This window comes from Anolis carolinensis, chromosome 1 (assembly GCF_035594765.1).
Source record: "Anolis carolinensis isolate JA03-04 chromosome 1, rAnoCar3.1.pri, whole genome shotgun sequence".
NCBI classification, from domain to species: Eukaryota; Metazoa; Chordata; class Lepidosauria; order Squamata; family Dactyloidae; genus Anolis; species Anolis carolinensis.
This window is the reverse complement of record NC_085841.1, coordinates 280,683,402-280,703,975: the sequence shown is the minus strand read 5'-3', so window position 1 is coordinate 280,703,975 and position 20,574 is coordinate 280,683,402. Positions and strand designations below refer to the sequence as shown.

The 20,574-nt window shown below is 51.5% G+C and overlaps 1 protein-coding gene across 14 annotated transcripts in view; it reads right to left on the bottom strand.

Annotated features, from left to right (window-relative positions):
* Nucleotides 1-20,574, bottom strand: part of pax6 (paired box 6) — a 55,212-nt gene that overhangs the window by 21,601 nt on the left and 13,037 nt on the right. For 3 of the 14 annotated variants that reach the window (XR_010005830.1, XM_062979470.1, XM_062979522.1), the window contains exons 1-5: nt 6,343-6,489; nt 5,912-6,042; nt 4,557-4,598; nt 4,247-4,462; nt 2,589-2,754 (exon numbers count right to left, since the gene is read on the bottom strand). Coding sequence is in view for 13 of the 14 variants with exons in the window: in XM_062979470.1 (XP_062835540.1) it covers nt 2,589-2,754; nt 4,247-4,462; nt 4,557-4,598; nt 5,912-6,042; nt 6,343-6,469 (682 nt within the window). In the remaining variant the exon portion in view is untranslated. Of the gene's footprint in view, nt 1-2,588; nt 2,755-4,246; nt 4,463-4,556; nt 4,599-5,911; nt 6,043-6,342; nt 6,490-6,590; nt 6,730-14,450; nt 14,507-14,786; nt 14,857-19,530; nt 19,682-19,873; nt 20,021-20,574 lie in introns of those variants that run through there. The other 11 variants (XM_062979747.1, XM_016992866.2, XM_062979939.1 and 8 more) reach the window with 7 other exon arrangements.

Genomic DNA, 20,574 nt, shown 5'->3' with positions numbered 1-20,574 from the left:
GAATCCCTCATACTTATGGTCATATTAATCCCCAAAGGCTTGCTTAAATAGCCAGGGCTTAAGATTTGTTCTGAAGCTTAAGAGTGAGGGGGTTCGCCACACGTAAGTTTCTGCCAGTTATGAAGTTTACTTCTGGTACTCTGCTGTATTTATGGTGGAATCTCCCCAACTGAGGGTTATTTTGAACCTAACAGCTCAGATCCCCCAACACTCAGGAAAGGGTCACAAATGGTTCCACCTGAAAGGCAACACGGGGCTTTTTGTGTGCCACGTGAGAGACACCTACATAATATGGCTGGTTCGGGTGGCTTGGGCAACTGGTGGGGTTTCACTGGGCTCTCTCCATTGCGGGCAACACCACAACAAGGGCGCCCCAACCTCCTCGCTGGATTCCAGGATCCATTTGGCCAAGGAACCAAACAAGGCCGGGGACTTGTCCTCCTTGTCCTCCTCCACTTCTTCCAGGCCCGGGATGGGCCTGTCCCCTGCCTCTCCCCGGTCCCCCCAGAAGGCGCCCTTCTCTTAAAAAACTGACATGCCTAATTGGCAAGCGGTGCCATATCGTGTCCAGAGGTCTCCTGTGGAACATTTCTACAGCTGTCTCCTTCAACTAGACGCTTATTCATGTCGCCTTAATGAGAAACAAAACGATCTCTAATGAGCAATTACATAGCGACAGAATTGTTCCCATAACAAATTCTTGCGTGTGACAGAAACATCCTTTGTACCCGATATTCCGCATATTGTTACTGATTTTCTTTCTTTCTCTCGCTCTTTCAGTCCCCCTCTCGCTCGCTCGCTCGCTTTCTCGTCTTAACCTCCTTTTCCGAGGGGAAAACAAAGCCCCGAAAGAACAGGTTGCTGGGCAGACAGACACCTCTCCGAGGAGAGAGGGAGAGAGGGAGAGGGGGAGAGGGGCCTGGAGGAAGAGCCGCTCCGAAGCCGCCAAGACGCCGCTCGTCCCCTTCTCCTTCCCATTAACCTCTTGTCATTCCCTACAGCAAACACCTATTAATCTTCAGGGTAAACAGAGGCCCGTCTTGACCACGTCGGGAGCAGGACCGCTGGGGCAAGGCATGAGCCGCCCGCCCGACAATTCGGAGCAGCTCCGGAAAGAAGCGAATCCAGACCGGCTCCAGCCTGGATCGGGCACTCCTCAAGGAAGACCCACGCGGGGAAATCGAATCAAGGCACTTCGCTGCTTGTCTCACAGAGACCACATTTCCTACCGGGGCTAAATACCCGAAAGGCATCAGATCCCGCCTGATCCTGATCTTGTATGGGCTATATTTCAGAGAAAAGAGCGGACAAAGCCGTCTCAGAGACCCCTTCCACAAAGCTGAATAAAATCCGATACTATTTGCTTTGAACTGGGATATATGGCAGTGTGGACTCCAATAACCCAGTTTAAAGCAGATATTGTGGGTTATTCTGCCTTGCTATTCTGGGTTATAAGGCTGTTGGAAGGGCCCTGAGACCTCATGTATTCAGAATTCAGTGCAGATTGACTACATTGAAATTGATTACATGGCAGTGTAGACTCTTATACTTCTGTTCAATGCACTTCAGTCTGCATTATATGGATCTATACTGACCATATAATGCAGGTCAGTAAGGCCTGAGTATTCCTTGCTTAAGAAAACTCCATGAAAATCCGTGGGATCAAATAGGAAACTTCCAGACACATCCATACTATCTAAAACCTAACACTTGCAGCGAGGAAAAAAGAAACCAGCAAAGACAGCAGGGGAGGAAGAAGAGAAGGCGAATAAACCCGAATTAAAACAAACACAAGTTCCTTCCACACAGCTGAATGAAATCCCACATTATCTGCTTTGAACTGGAATATATGGCAGTGTGGACTCAGATAACGCAGTTCAAAGCAAGTATTGTGGGATTTTCTGCCTTGATATTCTGGGTTATATGGCTGCGTGGCAAGGCCCAGAGCAGTAGAAAGTAACCCGTTTGTCCGAGATGCTGGCAGAAGCTTATATTCCCTCCTGGTCCATTATTGGTAATGCTTTCTCCTCACAGTCAGTCACATCATTTGTCAATTACCCTTAAAGAGCCACCTGATACAATGATGTTGTATTCTTCGCCTGTCAGCGGTTTAGTGTCTGGGAGGCTGTGCTTGATTAAAGCGCGTTTCAATCGACTAGCTGTGTGTGTGTGTGTTGGGATTCCCATACAGTGTGAGGTGGAAGATTGGGACAAGGAAGACAGAAAAGTCACCGTCTTTTCTGCGGTGTGTGTATATGTTGGGGGGGGGGGGAGGGGTTGATTTCAATATTTGGGGCGCAGCAGAATCCTTTTCAATCCCTTGACCATTCCCCCTCCCCTTCTGCTTCCTGCCTGTTCACACGAGACATCCCCGACGGTGACAAGAGACAAGATATTGAGGCGAAGGAAGGTGAGGCCGAGAGAAGGAGGGAGGCGGAGTCAAAAGGCAGGCAACCAAGGCGAGTTGGGCCACTTTAGGCTCTGAAGGGTCATTAAACAAATGGGATTGATAAGGGTGGGGGTGGGCATAGGCCTGAGCTCTTCCTCCGTCTCTCTCTCCTCCTCCTCCTCCCCTCTTTCTGCCTTACCTGGCGCCGGCTGCCCTGGGACAGAGGTGCCCGGGTACCAGCCCGGCCTCGTGCCCCACGTCCCGCTTTGCCCGTTCAGCATCCTCAGCTTGTCATACATTCCATCGGCACCCATCTGTTGCTTTTCGCTAGCCAGGTTGCGGAGGACTCTGTTGATCGACGAGACCTGAAAGAGAGGCGGCAATCAGCCCCACGGTGTCAGCAGGGAGGGGGGCTTTCCTCGGAAGGAAAGCAGACCATATACAGCACTCCCTTCCTCGCCCTCCGCCCCACAAACATCCACAACTCTTCTGAGATGTTCCTCAGAGAAGGGACAAATCCACTGAGAACTCAGAAAGTACTTCCTTTCCTCCCTCCAAATCCCATTCGTATCTCCAACCTCTCGGAGATGTTCCTCAGAAGAGAGACAGACCTACTGAGAACTCAGAGAGTCCCCCTCGTCCAATTCCACTAGTGCCGACAACCCCTCTGAGATATTTCTCAGAGAAGAGACAGACCCATTGGGAACTCAGAGAGTCAGTCAGTCCCACCTCCCTCCCTCCAAATCCCACTAACATCGACAACCCCTCCGAGATGTTCCTCAGAAGAGAGAGAGACCTACTGAGAACTCAGAGAGTCCCCCTTCCCTCCCCCCAAATCCCACTACCACTTACAGTTTCTCTGAGGTGTTCCTCAGAGAAAGACCTCCTGAGAACTCGGAGAATCCCCCCCTTCACTCCCCAAAATTCCCACTACCATTTATAACTTCTCTGAGATGTTTCAGAAGACAGAGAGACCTTCTGAGAACTCAGAGTCTTCCTTCCCTCACCCCAAATCCCACAACCACTTGCAACCTCTCTGAGATATTCCTCAGAGAAGACACAGACCCACCGAGAACACAGACAGTCCCCCCTCCTTCCCACCAAGGACTTTCCGTAAAAGGGGTCGGTTGGCAGCAGCCCATGGGATGGGGAAGGGAGGACCCCATTGGTTTTGATGGGCTCTGAAGTCAATGGGGCGACTAGGAGCTGGAGCCCAACGAAGTTGGCTATCGCCAGGAGGACCAGAGAGGATTGGGGGAGGGGGGGGTTGGAAGCAAAAGACGCGGGTGGAGAAGAGACCCGAACCCAGAGGTTGAGGATCCATTTGGAGAACTACAACTACCACCGTCCCCTTTAGAATAGATGAGGAAGTGAGCCTGGCACCAGGTCCTCAGCCAGGCGTGGAGGCTGGTCGCTTTCCTCCCCTTCTTCATTTCTCCCCTTCGCATGGTGGCGGAAGAAGTGGAGGGAACCAACCAGCCTCCGGATGGCATGAGACCGGGGGTCACGCAGAACTCACCCACTGGGCTCCTCCCTTGGTCCTCGCCACAGGTTCTGGTGGGCATCAACTGTGATCCAATTTGTGTAGCTTGAATTTGGGAGGATTTCTGTTCAGCCCAAAAGCCAAGGCAGGGTTTAGATCCTCCTTGGCCGTGGATACTTTCAATTCCCCCTCCCCTCCAATGAATCCTGAAATTCCCCCTCGCGAAGGACAAAGGGAGACGCGCGTGGGTGGGCTCGCGTGGGCTCACTTTGGCCCGGGAGAACAAAGGGAAGGGAGGTCAGAGCGAGGAACAACCCCCCTCCTGAGACGGTTCTAGATCACAGAGGGGAAAAGGGGTTTCTGGAGGCACTTACGCTGGGTATATTATCGTTGGTACAGACCCCCTCCGATAGTAATCTGTCTCGGATCTCCCAAGCAAAGATGGAGGGGCACTCCCGTTTATACTGTGCTATTTTGCTTACAACTTCTGGAGTCGCTACTCTCGGCTTACTACCTCCGATTGCCCGCGGTCGGATGGAGCCAGTTTCGTAATACCTGCCCAGAATTTTACTCACACAGCCATTCGATACCTGCATCAGGGAAGCGGACAGAAAATCACATTATTAATAATTTCAAGACAAAAATAAAATTGTTTAAGTAGGCATTAAACAATGACAAGCTTACGTTTTGATTGTCCAGCACTTGGACTTTTGCATCTGCATGGGTCTATAACACAAAAATATACCTTAAATGGTATGAGAACTTACTTAAGAGAGGTTTTCTTTTCTTTCTTTTTTTCTTTCTCTTAAAAATATTACATTTGTGGCCCTACACACTACAAAGGTGAGATTTTTTGTTTTAATAAAAAACCCACTCGTAAAGGGGAAGGGTTTGGGAGAAAAACTGGAGAAAAATGTCAGATCTCGGTAGGGATGGAACTAGAGACATCATCAGACCAGTTTTCAAAATAGTCAGGACGCTAAGGGTTGGTCGGGAGGGGAGGTCGGGAAGATATGGGGGGAACCTAAAGCAGGAATGCTACCGGGATCCCTAAGCCAAATCCCTGGCCAAATCACTTCCTCACAGACACATCAACGCCCAGTTAACTCTTTCAAAGGGGACCAGAAATGCTTCTTGTTTCTCAATATCCAGATATAGACATAGATCCATATAAATATATACAAACACATATATATTGGCATGCAGAAGTCCTAGCGGCTTGGGGGGAATATTCAACACCTCTGACCTAGACACACTTGATTGGACAGAAGTCTCCTTTTTTTAAAAAAAAGCCTTTATTTTTCCAGCTCAGTGTGTGTAGGTTGGGGAGCTTCATATCCCCCGGTCCACCTCCAGGCAGCTAATCCGAATCAAAGTTTTGACACTGCGGGAAGGCAGAGTGTCAAGCGACAATTTCTACTGGAGGTCCCTCTGACTCTCCCTCCCGAAGCAGAGCCCTAGAATTGCTGTGAGTTTTCCGGTCTGTTTGGTCATGCTCCAGAAGCATTCTCTCCTGACGTTTCGCCCACATCTATGGCAAGCATCCTCGGAGGTTGGAAACTAGGCAATTGGGGTTTATATATCTCTGGAAGGTCCAGTGTGGGAGAATATAACAGATATATAAACCTCACTTGCCTAGTTTCCAACAGACCTCAAAACCTCTGAGGATGCCTGGCAGAGATGTGGGCGAAACATTAGGAGGGAATGCTTCTGGAACATGGCCATACAGCCCGGAAAACTCACGGCAACCCAATGATACCGGCCATGAAAGCCTTCCTTCGACAACACAGAGCCCTAGGAATTAGAGGCAGATTGGCCCAGGAGGGTTGAGGAGAAGGAGGAAGGCGCTTCCTGATCCCCACCGGAGCCCCCTTCGGCCCAGAGGGGCGCCCCACCCAAAGCGCTGTCCCCGCATCCTCCCCCGTGGGTGACCCACGTATATCACATCATAGTATAGCATAGCATAGCATAGGGAAGCACAGCAAAGGGGGCGGGGGTGGGGGGCCGGAGGAGCCGGGGCGGCGACCGGCCATGTTCACCTGCAGGATTCGGGAGATGTCGCAGGGCCGGGCCCCGCTGTGGGCCAGTTCCACGATTTTCTGCCGGGTGGAATCGGGCAGCGGCCGGCCGTTCACGAACACGCCGCCGAGCTGGTTGACGCCGCTGTGACCTGCGGGGCGGGGGAGGAAGAGAAGGAGAAATGGGTGCCTCGGCTAACCTGAGATGGAAGGGAAGGAAGGGAAGGGCACCCCCGGGGCTTAGGGAAGCGAGGGCGTGGGGATTTGGGGGGCAAAGGGAGCCTCTCACTGGGAAAAGACCCTTCCTTCCTTCCTGCTCAGGTTGTGGCGCGTCCTCTCCACCCCGCACACAAAGCCCTTCCTTCCCCAGGGAAGCAGCCCTTCGCCCACTCCTCCGCGCCCGGAGAAGCCCCCTGGCCCTGCTCCCGCCCCCTCTTCCCGCGTGGGGTCACCTTCCAGCCTTGCCCCCCGCGCCACAGCCCACCAGAGACCAGGCTCCTCGCCGGATTCCTCCGGAGGCACCGCGATCCGTCCCAGGAGAGCTGGGAACCCGCCGCCGAGATCCGCTCCGCTCGCCATCGCGCCTCTCCGCCTCTGCCCCCCTCCCCAGTCCCCCCATTTCCCCCTCTTCCCCCATCAAAGCCCCAGCCCTGCCTCCCCCCCCCCCCCGCCGCAAGAGCCGCCTTGGGGTAGTACCCACTCTCGCTCAGAGTCATGCTTTCCATGGACTTGGCGGCGGAAGCAGCAGCAGCAGCAAGCGGGCGAAAGCGGCGGCGGTTGGGGGGAAAGAGGGGATGGGAAGGGGGAGGGCTGGGCTGGAGGAGGAGGAGGAGGAGGAGGAGGAGGAGGAGGAGGAGGAGAACCGGCCCCTCTCCGGCGTGGGGTGGGTGGGGTGGGGTCGGGGAAAGCTTCTCGGTCCCCGATCGCCGCCCCAGAGACCATCCAATCCACCTGCCTCCCCCCCCCCTTTCCTTCCCTCTAGATCCCAAAGGGTGAAGCCAAGAGGTGACCCCTCTTTTCCACATCTCTAACACACATGCACACACAAAGCTACCACTAAGAAATCCCTCCAATTTCTCTCCTCCCTCTACCCATAGCAAAAAAGGAAGAAAATGATAATACCAGTAATAATAGTAATAATAATAATAATAATCGTTGCTGTTCTTATGAAGCCATCGAGGTGGTCTGGGTTTGGAAGAGCCTCCTTGCATCCTCCCAGAGCCAACCAAGGCTCATGAAACCGGACCTCCTTGCCCCAATCCCTCTCTCCCGCACCTAGAACCTGTGCATTTCTCTCGAAAGAGGGTTCGGAAAGGATCCCCAACCTGCAGCTTTAGGCTTTGGAGGCCCAAGGGTCCCTGGAGAAGGTCTGCGCCAGCTCTCTGTGTCTCTCTCTTTCTCTTTCTCTGTCTCTCTCTCTCTGAGTCCTGCTCTCCTCCTTCCTTCCTTCCTCTCTTTGGAGCCTCCTGCTAAATTGACTCCAGGAGCCTCGGCTCCGAAGCAATAAATAAGCTCCAAATATAGAAGAGGGGGAAAATATGATGAGTCTCTCTGACATTTGTCTTTAAAATAAAACTAGCTGCACGTCAAGTTTGAGCTTAATTTCTGGGAATAGGCGGAAGTCGCCCCGGATCATGCATGGAAGGCTAATTGAAAAGATCAGTTGGAGCATTTGTGGCAGACATGTCACTTTATGACACCGCTCCGCTTTTGAAAATTGCATCGTCACGACAAATAGGAGCAGGATAAAAACGACCCTTTCTGTCCGGATTTGGGTATCACTCCGACGAGATTGAACTCTACTCGTTTCCCCTTCGAGGGGAAGCGACTTTTTAAGGTAGCCACGGGGCCAGTGCGGACACAACCGAGGGGGCGCGCGGCCCGCCGGGATAAATCCGAAGTGACACGCGAGGCGGGGAGGGAGGAAAAGGAGGGGAGGGAGGGGGAGGGGGAGGGGGAGGGGAGGGAGCGCCAAGGAAAAGCCACCCCAGAAAGCCAGGAACTAACTCGCAGGTTTTCTGCAAGGAGAGAAAGAAAGCATCTAGGGCAAGAGAGCCCTCCTTTCTCTCTCTCTCTCTCTCTCTCTCTCTCTCTCTCTCTCTCTCTCTCTCTCTCTACGTATTGCTCTTTCTCTCGGCTTCTGGGACACACCATTAGAAGGAGAGTTTTCGTGGAGGGGGTCCAAAGACCCCCCTCCTTTTTTTCGCACACCACCCTTAGATATTGATTCCCAGCCTCTTTCTCTCTCTCTCTCCACCTCTCTTCCTCCTCCCCTTGCCCTGGATTACACAGGAATCGCCCAGGCCCCCCTCCTCTCTCAAACCCACGGCCCCAATCCAGCCCCAGCTACTGCACCTCCCTATGGATGGATCTACACGGCCATATCATGTACTTTGAATTGCATTATATGGTCAGTATAGACCAGGCATGGGCAAACTTGGGCCCTCCGGGTGTTTTGAACTTCAACTCTCACCATTCCTAACAACTTACCGGCTGTTAGGAATTGTGGGAGTTGGAGTCCAAAACACCCGGAGGGCCCAATTTTGCCCATGCCTGGTTTTCCAGGCTGTATGGTTATGTTCCAGAAGCATTCTCTCCTGACCTTTCGCCCACATCTATGGCAGACATCCTCAGAGGTTGTGAGGTATACTGGAAACTAGGCAAGGGGGGTTATATATCTGTGGAATGTCCAGGGTGGGTGAAATAACTCTTGTCCGTTGGAGACAAGTGTGAATGTTGCAATTAATCACCTTGATTAGCATTGAAAAGCCTTGCAGAGTCAAGGACTGGCTGATTCCTGCCTGGGGAATCCTTTGTTGGGCGTTGTTAGCTGGCCCTGATTGAGTAATGTCTGGAATTCCCCTGTTTTCAGAGTGTTCTTTATTTACTGTCCTAATTGTAGAGTTTTTCAATACTGGTAGCCAGATATTGTTCATTTTCATGATTTCCTCCTTTATACTGCATTGTATGACCGTACTACAAATCCATATAAGGCAGTTCAAACTACATTATATGGCAGTGTAGATCCAGCCTATGATTTTGCCCTGGGATAGCTGAATATGTGCTGCCTCCTGCAAGCTAAGGAGGCCTTGAATTCTCGAGGAGGGGGCACTTCTTTCTCTCCCCAGTGGAAATATACAGGCAAGCTCTCCCTCCCCCCACTCTCTCATCTCCTTCTCTCTCTTTGTCCCCGTCCGGAATCACTGGGTTGCTGAGAGTTTTCCGGGCTGTATGGTCATGTTCCAGAAACATTCTTTCCTGACGCTTCGCCTGCACCTATGGCAGGCACCCTCAGAAATTGTGAGGTCTGTTGGAAATTAGGCAGGTGGGGTTTATATATCTGTGGAAAGTCCAGAGTGGGAAAAACAACTCTTGTCTGTTTGAGGCAGGTATGAATGTTGCAATTGGCCACTTTGGTTAGCATTGAATAGCTTTTCAACTTCAAGGTCTGTCTCTAAAATAAGGACAGCAAATAAAGAACACCACTCATAAAACAAAGAAATTCCAGACATGAATCAATCAGAGCCAGCTAACACCTCCCAACAAAGGATTCCCCCAGGCAGTAAGCAGACAGACTTTGAAGCTGCAAGGCTATTCAGTGCTAATTAAGGTGGCCAACTGAAACATTTACACCTGTCTAAACAGACAAAAGTTCTTTCTCCCACCCTGAACATCCCACAGATATATAAACCCCACTTGTCTAGTTTCCAACAGACCTCACAACCTCTGAGGATGCCTGCCATAGATGCAGGCAAAACTTCAGGAAAGAATGCTTCTGGAACAAGGCCATACTGCCCGGAAAACTCTCAGCAACCCAGCGATTCCAGGATTTCCTATGTAACCTCTGCACAGTGGAACCCTTTTCTTCAATCCCGGTTTGGCGCTACCCTCAATGGTCAGCGTCGAAGGGGCCTTTCCCTCCCGTCTGGGCCTGGCGAAGGTGAGCCCTCAATCAATGCCCTGATTTCCCCGGAGAGCGACGAGGCGGAGGGAGGGGGCCGACGGGGGAGAAGCATATGCTGGCAATTGGGACGCGGCTCCGCAGCGCCTCTGAGCCCGGAGGGAGCCCCGACCAGGCCGGGAATCCACACTTCCAAACGAATGCAGCTTGAGACCTCTTGAACCGCCATGACTCCATCCTGTGGAATGCCGAAGTCTCTAGTTTAGGGAGGCATCAGCACTCTTTGGCCCAGAAGGCTAGAGGCACACTCCCACAGCATGGAACCTTGGCAATGAAAGCGGGATTGAACTGCAGTCATTCTACAGTGAAGATGCAGATCCAGTCTCTGCGCAGGCGCCCCGGGAATATGAATCCGAGAAATAATCCCTAGGCCTCATCTGCATTGGCAGGAGTCCCCCATGGCGCAATGGGTCAAACCCTTGTGCCAGCAAGACTGCTGACCGAAAGGTCTGCTGTTCGAATGGGGGAGTAGGGGGAGCTCCCGCCTGTCAGCCCCAGCTTCCCATGCGGGGACATGAGAGAAGCCTCCCACAGAATGGTAAAACTGGGGCGAAACGTCCTTGCAGACGGCCAATTCTCTCACACCAGAAGCGACTTGCAGTTTCTCAAATCATTACTGATACAAAAAACATCTACATTGGCCATTTAATGCAGTTTAAACCGGCATTGAGGAATGTGGTTTTGCTGTGCAGACCTAAGAAATCCTAGAACCAGTTGGAGGCTCGAATGGCGATGACGTACATCACAGAGCATTAATGAAGGACTTTCGTTTGCACGCTTTGTGTCGTCTAGCTGCAGCAGTGTGAAGCTAAGCTTTGAACTGCATGAAACGGTCAGTGTAAACGGGCCACAGTTTGATCTTTTCCAAGTGGGCAAACCCGGCATTCAAAGTCCCAAAAGAAACAAATTCCACAGATAAGGCTGGTTCCACACTGCCAAATCATGCAGGTTGAACTGTATTATATGGCCACTGTAGAACCATATAATGCACTGCATCATAGGGAGGGCATACACGGCAGTTCAAACTGCACCTCCCAACAAAGGATTCCCCCAAGCAGGAATCAGCCAGGCCTTTTCCAATGCTAATCAAGGTGATTAATTATTACAACATTCACACTTGTTTCCAACAGACAAGAGTTCTTTCTACCACCCTGGACCTTCCACAGATATATAAACCCCACTTGCCTAGTTTCCAACAGACCCCACAACCTCTGAGGATGCCTGCCATAGATGCGGGCGAAACGTCAGGAGAGAATGCTTCTGGGTCATAGCCATACAGCCCGGAAAACTCACAGCAACCCACTCAAACTGCATTATTTGGTAGTGTCGAACCAGCCTTTGTCTTTCCCGACAGCCTTGCAGGGCTATTGCTTCGTCGACAGAGCAGACCCTTTGAATTTGGTGCTAGTAGACCCTTCCTACTGACCCAGTGATTCTGCTCTAGTTGAGACCTACAGCAAGAGCTACAGGCCTTGGTCTCTCTTGGAGGTTGAGACACCTTTGTTTCCGCCTTGAATCCAAGGGGTTTAAGAACAGCCCTGCTTGAGCCGACCCTAACCGAGGCCCCCATCCTCTGCCGACTCTGCAGTAAAGGAGGGCGCTGGAAAGCCATCCGTCCTGCTCCCCAGACACATCGCTGAGGAAGCAAATGCCTCCAGGGCACCCGACCCCCTCTGAAATTGCTCGGCCCTGGTTAGGACTTGGATGGGAGACAGACAACCAGTATCAGCTGCTGATGATTGTGTTTTAGACTTGGATCTACACAGCCCTATATCCCAGGATCTGATCCCAGATTATCTGCTTTGGGCTGGATTATAGGAGTCAGTCTACACTGGGATAATCTGGGATAATATGGAACCAGAAACTGAGATATAGGGCAGTGCAGATCCAGTCTTAGAGGAAGGAATGGGCAAAACCATCCTCGCCTAAGAAAACTCTGCGAAATGCATGGAGTGCCAAGAGTAGACAGGAGATTTTCACACAGAGAAGGTTCTGGGAAACGAGGCTTCATTGGGCACCCAGCCCCACTCAAACCCCGAGACACCTTGCCTTACAAGTCAAGGGGGTGGAGGGAGCCCAAGTTCTAGGGAGAAAGCCCCGTCTACACCGACCATTTAAGGCAGTTCAAGATTGACTTTCCAACTGCGGTGGGCAGACAACACATTCCCAGGAAAAACACACAAAATACTCCCTTTTGTAGGCTTGTGAAATCCCTATCCGGTCTTCCAACTGGTTCCAGATTTTCCTATGTAATAATCACCTGCACAGCGAAATCATTTTCTTCAGTACCGGTTTGAAACTGCATCAAATGGTCAGTGCAGATGGGGCCAATTTCGAAGACATGGAGGGTCCCGATCCTCTTCCACAAACAGATTCTACAAGCGAATTCGGACCCCAGAGGCCGCACCATCTTCCTTCCTTTCCCTGCGACAAAGAAATCGCACACACACACACGCACACCCGCAAGGCCTCCAAAACCCCAGAACCAGGCTGAGGGACGCGGGACCATTTGTAAATCAGAGCAAAGATCTGGAACTCGTTTTCCAGGACCCCAGTTCCAAGCAGAGACAGACGCGCCACGCTTTCGGTTTGGGAGCAGATTGGAATTCCCTGCGTGGAAATGGCAGCCGCGAAAGCGACAACGACAACAACGACAAACAACAGACGCGGCGTCTCCCTGGAAGCCGGCCTTGGTGGCTCTCTCTGCCTGCCCGGGTTTCGTGGAGACAACAGGGCCGAACGGCGAAGCGGCGGGCAATTCCTTCGCCTTGCCGCCAGCCGAGGCCCCGGCTCTAAAAGGAAACCCTTGAAAGGAAACGCGGCGCAAGGCCGTTCCTTCTGGAATTGGGTCACGCTTTTAAAGGCACCCCCACATTTCTATTCCATGGAGGCACACAGGCCGGCTCGGGTTTCTTCGGCACGATCCACTGCATCCACCGAGCTGCCAAAGCCCCCCTCTATTTCTCCGTTTCCCTTCCTCACTGCAGCCACAGTTTGGGAGATGAGCTCGGCAACAAAACAGGTCGAAATGCAAAACACTTCCCGGTTCAGAGAACTTTTCTCACCCGTAAACATTCAGAAAGAAGAGGTGGATGCCCGCCTAGGATCCACGCGCAGAGAGCGGCCTCGCCAGGCCCGCAAAACATCCCAGTCACTCTGAACTGAATGGCACCTCCGAGGAAGTTTGGCCTGGGAGAAGCCTCCAGGTGGGACCAGTGACACTCAACAATAAAACAACAACACTTTTTGTCTTGGTTTTTAGGCCGGTGCCTGGGGTTACTTGAGGCTCTGATTCAGAAAATGGCATTGGAAAGGCCTCATCAGCTCATGTGTTTAGAGATCATGGTTTTTTCTATGGGCGAACAGATAGCAACGAGTAGATGGGTTGCTGTGAGTTTTCTGGCTATGTTACAGAAGTTTCCTGACGTTTCGCCCACATCTATGGCAGGCATCCTCAGAGGTTGAGATGTTTGTTGGAAACTAGGCAAGGGAGGTTTATATATCGGTGGAAGGTGGGGGGAGAGAATTCTTGTCTGTTGGAGGGAAGTGTGAATGTTGCAATCAATCACCTTGATTAGCACTGAAAAGCCTTGCTACTTCAAAGCCTGGTTGATTCCTGCCAGCGGAATCCTTTGTTGGGAGGTGTTAGCTGGCTCTGATTTTTTTCTTGTCTGGAATTCCTCTGTTTTTAGAGTGTTGTTCTTTATTTATTGTCCTGATTTTATAGTTTATAAAATACTGGTAGCCAGATTTTGTTCAATTTCTGCTGAAATTGTCCACATGCTTGTGGATTTCAATGGCTTCTCTGTCTAGTCTGACATAATGGTTGTTAGAGTGGTCCAGCATTTCTGTATTCTCAATTAATATTGCAACATTCACACTTCCCTCCAACAGACAAGAGTTCTTTCTCCAACCCTGGACCTTCCACAGATATATAAACCCCACTTGCCTAGTTTCTAACAAATCTCACAACCTCCGAGGATGCCTGCCATAGATGTGGGCGGAACGTCAGGGGAGAATGCTTCTGGAACATGGCCATATAGCCCGGAAAACTCACAGCATCCCATCTACTAGTTGCTATCTGTTCGCCCATAGAAAACCATGATAACAATGATATCTAAAATTCTAGAGCTGATGAGGTCTACCCAATGCACCGGCCTAAAAACCAAGACCCAGTGATTCCGGCCATGAAAGCCTTCGACAATAAACTGGTAGATGGTATGGTCTTTACTCAAAAACTAGAGCGGATAGGGGAAAACCGGTGCCATCTTTGAAACCAGCCGGTCAAATATACCCAGAAGGAAGCTAACATTTGAGGCACCAAAATGAGTGCTGACTAGTGTTACATTTTATTTTCCTAGGCACCAGCCCGCTCATCACTGTGTGTGGGAACTCTCTTAAATCCACATATTCTCTCTTTCCCAATGAAATTGCTTGACTCACAAGAAGACTTTGAAAATGTGGAACTCGTTCACCTCCCCCCCCCCCCCCCCCCACGGCCTCCCAGCAGCCAAAGACCAAAAGCCACAAGTCAGTCCTTCCAGCTCTGCACTCTCAAGCCGGCATCCACGCGTGAAAGAGAAGGGAAAGCTCACTTACTGTTCTGCATGGTGGCTGCAGGAGGCAAAATCCCAGGCAGATCGCTCTATCGGGCTCTAGGAAGGAGGACACAGGTATCAGTCACGGTGGGGGCGGGCGACATCAAGGGACACCCCCCAAAATATTCGACCCATCTCTCCAAGGCATCAGAAGCCTCCCAATTTGTATGATTTTATTTTCCTGGTTCACACTCCCGCCGCCCCAAACCCTCACCTCCAAAAGGGCCAGACCGAATCTTTGAAAGGAGTGAAAGGCTCTGAAATGCCCCCCCCCCCCCCAAAAAAAAAAACCAAGAAGACAACATGCTTTTGGAGAAGGAGACCGGACCCCACTTGCCTGATTGACGCGTGATGGACTCTCCTCTCCTGCAGGTGAAGGGCTCGCACATCTGGTTAAAGTCTTCCCGCTAAGAAGGAGGAGAGAGGAGAGGGAGCCTTAGGAGCAGGCCAAGGGCTTCGCAAAGGGCGCCACCCCCACTCCCCACACCGAAGGGCCCCTTGCAGGGAGAGGCAGTGGGAAACCTTGCCCTTGAAAGGACTCGGGACACACACAAAGGGGGATCTCGCTCTGTTCCCAGCCCCTCGAGTGGTGCTCTGTGACACTTTGGGCGCCTGTATTTGTAAACACGGGGCCGACACCTTGGGGCGATCTGATGGGGTTTGAAGCCAGCGGCGAGGGGTTGCAAAGTTTGGGGGATGCCCAAGCCCTTTCTCGGAGGAGAAGCAAAGTTTTTTGGGGGAAGGGGCCCATTTTTGTTTACCTAGAGCCCATGTGAATATGGATGTTGTTGTTGATGTTGAAGCCCGTGTTTGGGACGACTTTCTGGGCCTTCTTTGGGGGCGGGGACACCTTCCCCTTCTTCTCAAGAGAGGAAAGGGGTTCAGAGAAAGAGGGGGGAGAGCCAGCCAGGCCTGGAAAGTGAGACCTCCTCAGATTGTGGCCGACTTTTCCCTTTCTTTTTTTGGTCTTTAGGTCTTCCCCCTTTCCCCTGTCCTGTGACACACGCTGTCTACCTCGCCTCAGTGCTTTAAAAAAGTAAGGCTCGGAGGGGGCGAGAAGGGCGAGGACAAAGGCGAGCGGAGGCGAACAATGGCTTCCATTTTACTCCCCTTCCCAGCCCAGGGAGGCAGGCCTCGTCCAGCCGCCTCTTCGGCTTCCTCCTCCTCCTCCTCCTCTCTGCCGAAGCGCCCCAACTCCAGGGCCCAAACAGCCCCAACTTACAAAGGACCCAGGGGCAACCGGAGCCCCCCTTCCCTTCCTTCCCCAGGGCCCACCTTGACCCAGACAGCCTGGGCAACCCCAAAGCTTGCCCACCGTGGGGGAGGCTGCCTCTTAAAAAGTTGCTCCAAACCTCAGAACAAGCAGGGGGTTATTATAAAATTTTTTATATATATATATATATATATATATATGTTTGTGTGTGTATGTCTAATGTGTGCGCGCGCGTGCATATATACACACACACACTGTATACAAACACATACACACACACACATATATTATTTTATAATAATCTCGCTACTTGTTTTGAGGTTTGGAGCAACTTATATACACACACACAAACACACATATATATTCTAATTTTATAATAATTCCCCTTCTTCTTCTGAGGTTTGGAGCAACCTATACACACACTCATATATATATATATATATATATATATATATATATATATATATATATATATACACACACACACACACACACACACACACATACACACACGCATGTATGTATGTATGTATTATAATAATTGTTCTGAGGTTTGGAGCAACATACACACACAAATTATACATACATACACGCAAATATATATTTTAATAATTTTATAATAATCCCCCTTGTTCTGAGATTTGGAGAAACATATATGTGTGTGTGTATATATATATACACACACACATACATACACTATACACACACACATATAAATAAAGATATTTAAGTGAAGGAGGTTTTTTTACTTTAAAAAAAAATCCTCCTCTCTGATCCCTTAGGTTCCCAGTTTCTTAGGCCAGAGGAAAAAATGGAAAAGTAATTTCTCGTTATAAATATCTCGAGGTAATTATGTTACTGGTGTGAGTTGTTAGAGGTTGTAAAAAGATACAACAGCTCAGTGGGGCGCTCAATTGGGGTGAGACAATTACAATAAAGAACCTATTCAAGAGGTTTTGCTTTTGGGGGGTGAGGGAAGGAGAGGGAGGGAGAGGACACAGAGATAGAGGAGGTAAAATAATGAAATGGGGACAGCCTTGGTTCTCTTCAGCCCCCTCTCTCCCCAAGTCTTCTCTCCCCGCTGTTTTTGAAAGCGTCCTCAAGAATCTCCCATTCCCTTCTTTCTGCAATGAAAATAATTCCAATCTTTCTCATGCACACATACACACACACTTTTCTTTCTTTCTCCTTTTAAAAAAAAAACCCCAAAAAACAACACAGAACTCTTTAGGGCATTTGCCCCAGTCCAAAACAGATCCGGTTGGATTTGTAAGTCAGTCTCCCGCTCCTTCAAAAGCCATTTATTTCCCATAAAAAGTGAGAAAAAGAAAGAAAGAATATCAACCTGCAACAAGGACTTTCTCGCAGCGTGAACGAGCCTGCCGGTTGTAAATATTTACTCCACTTTCCAGAGGCGTCCGATTAAGAGGCGAGAAAAAGGCCTCTCTTGGGCCCACTTTTGGGGATCCCCTGCCTCGCTTCCTCGGGGCCTCCCTCTTTTCCAAAAAGCGCCCTTTTAATACCCCAAACACGTCTGCCCAGCCACACGCGTCCACCAGAAGTCGTTCACACACTGCGAACCGTGAGAAGCAGAGTTTAGTGTAGTTCCGAGGGGGAAAGAGACCATTGTGAAGGCTTCCAGACTCTGTTACTAATGGAGGCGGTGGAGATAATTTGGGGTGCTGCAAAAATGTGTAGCACTTATGGGTGCTTGCAACAAACATCCGGACAGTTTCAGGCAGAGATATATAAATTTAAAAAATACAACCCATTATAATTTTGGGGCGGCTGGGTAAAGGGGGGGGGGGAGAAATATGATGTGTTTGGGCCTTTTCTACTTCTCCTCCCCCACCCGTAAGCCCGCGACGATGGAGGCGCTTCTTTCTCCCTTGGCCAGAGACCTGCTCTTTGGGCCACTTGCTCCCTAGAGAGTGAGCCATTCATCGATCTCTGACCAAGAGGCACAGGTAGGCAGAGGAAAGAAGCTCCGGCGTTGAGGAGGGGGATCGGTCTTGGGAGCCCCCCCCCTTCCGTCCCCAGCGAGGCTTCCTCGTTTTGAGGCTCCAAATCTGGCCTTCAACTCAGTCTTTGGGACTCTGAGCCTCCCCTCCGCCGCACTCTTTACGATCCCGAGGACCAGGCCTTGGAGACGCTTGCAAAGGTCGCCGGCCGTAAAACGATTTATTGCCAGAGACCGCAATGATTATTCGGGGCCTATAAAGCTGCCACAAGGAAGGGCCTCGCTTCCCAAGGCGCATCAGTCGCCAGCCGGGCCTGGAAACTTTCTCTTTTGGGGGCGGCCTGGTCTGAAGAGAGGGGCCTTCCCTTCCCTTCCCTCGCCTCTGGAGTCTTGAGGACTTTCCAAAGGAGACATACAACTCTCCTCCCTTTCCACCCACCCTGGAGGGAGGCAGAGGCAAGCCGGAAGTTTAGTCTATCTATTGATTTTCTTTCTAGGCCCTTTCCTAGCCAAGTCTGGGCCTGAATGAAGTGCCCTTTCTCTCCCATTTCGCCCCTAGAATGTAAGGCAGCGCCAGGCCTCGGCTTCTCCGCCGGGGATCATGGGGAGCAGGGGGACTTCATTAGGGTTTCCCCGTGGAATCGTGGCATTTGCCGAGCCTCTGAGCGACACCATTGAAGTGCTTTGGAAAACAGATAAAAACACAGAGAGGGAACGAGGGAGTATTGCAACCAGTCAAGCCTTTCCCTTCGAAAAAGGAAGCGAGGATCTGGTTTCTCTCCTAGATTAAAGCAACGATTGAGGGACAGGCCTCTCTCTCTCTCTCCAACCTTCCCCCAAGAAAATCGAAGCAATGCAAAAATCCCAAGAGAGGAGGAAGTGCGGCTGGGGAAGATAAGACATCCCATTTCATAATAATAGCAATAATAAAATTTATAATAATAATAATAATAATAATAATAATAATTTATTATTATATAATTATAAGTATAGTTTGTTGTTGTTGTTGTTGTTGCTGTTGTTGTTATTTTAGCCCGGTTGCAATTGTCTTAGAAAGTTTTGCCCATTCACTTTAGTTGTGGGTAAGTTTAGCGTTTTGTTTTGAAAGGTTTTTTTGGAGGGAGGTTAGAAACAACCTGGCGGCGACTGCTTGAGAGTGACAGCCCTTCAGCTCGGCTCTGGACCTGCCTTGGCCTAGAAGGAGGCTCTGCTTTCCCCTCTCTCCCACCAGAACCTCTCCCCAGACCTAATTTCCTGATCCCCACCAGAGATAACTCGAGGAAGGTGGAGGGGGGGGGGAGAATTTGCTCAGAAGATCACCACCTCCATACACCAGCTATGAGCAATACAAAACACATAAACACACACACACAAAAGAGGAAAGGAGGGGGTGCCACTCCAACTTGCCCGGAAAACCAAGCGGGCGAAGAAGCAAAGGCGAGAAAGAAAACTAAGCCCTTTCTTTCTCTCGCTGGGAAGCAGGTGGGGGATGGCACAGTCGGGCTTCCGCTTCAGCCTTCCTCGGTCTCTGGAAAATGAGGGGAGTCTGCCCGGAGCCCCTGCTTTGTAAGGCCAGAAGGAAGGGGCTGGTGGTGTCGGTGGAATATTTCGCGAGAGAGAGAGTGGGGGGGAGAGAGAGGAGGGTCGTGATGGTGGGAAGGAAGCACGGAGGGAGAGCTGGGGGCGTGAAAGGGAGAGGAAGGCAAGAAGGGAGAGATGTGGAGCGAACAAGGAAAGAGAGTTGGGGAATTTGGGGACTGGGCTCCCGCTCTGCTCCGGAATCCCTCCCGGAAGGCGAGAAAGTGAGGTGTGCGAGAGAGTGCTTTGCTGAAACGAGGGGGGAGGGGGGCTGGCGAGAGGAGACCCGCCTGGGTCGGGGAAGGAGGGCGCAACCCGCCGCCGACTTACCTTTGCGAGGCATCCTGGCTCCTTGTCAAAGCGGCTGTCAATGGCGTCTCCCGGCGGCGCCCCTGATTCGAAGCGAAGGCGCCTTTCCCAGGGCTCGCCGCCCCAAAGAGTTTTTCTCCACGGAAGCTGCTGGTTGTGTGATCTTGAGTTCCTGGGAAGGAGACAGAGATTGACAATAAAATGGGCTGTCACTGACTGGAGAGGCAGAAAGAAAGAGGATGTGAGTGGAGTCGAGGCGCGGGAGGGAGGGAGGCAGGCAGGGAGGGAGGGGGAGAGAGGGAGAGAGGAAGCAAGGAGGGAGGGAGGGAGGGAGGGGGAGGAAGAGAGAGAGGGGGGCACACACCTCTGCCGATTGGTGCGGGTTCAAGGGCCTCCTCCTCCTCTTCCTCCTCCTCCCCGCGTGGGTGCGCCCGGCTTGCCTGCCTGCCTGCCTCTCCTTCGGCCCATTAGCGCCGCCTGACCTCCGCCATCCTCCTCCTCCTCTTCCTCCTTCTCCTCCTCCTCCTCCTCCCTCTCCCCTTCGCCGCCGTCGCCAGAGCGGGAAAGCAGCCGCAGCCGGGCTCGCTTTTCAAACCCACTAATCACTCCGCGCATGCAAATACGCCGCCCGTTTCCCTCCCCCCCCCCCACCCAAAGTATTGCCCGGTTGCCAAGCGACGCCCAGGGCCCTCCTCGGCACCGATTGGACGCCCCGTGCCTCCGCCCGCCCCCATTGGATGGGGAGGAAGGGAGGCAAGTAGCTCCCACTCCTCTCCCCCCCCCCCCCGCCGCCATCAAACGGAGCCCTTCCCCTCCCTTTCCTTCCCCCCTTTGCTTCTTTCTCGGGGTCCCCCCACCCCCTCTCCTTCTCCCCCCCCCCCTTGCTCCCCTCTCCCTGGTGCGTGATTCTCGGCGCCAAGCATCTCTTCCACAACACTTTGGTTCCTGGGACAATGTTTGTTTAGTGCAGGCCTGGGCAAACTTTGGCCTCCAGGTGTTTTGGACTTCAACTCCCTCCCATTCCTAACAGCCTCAGCCCCTTCCTTTCCTTTTCGCTTAAGCGGC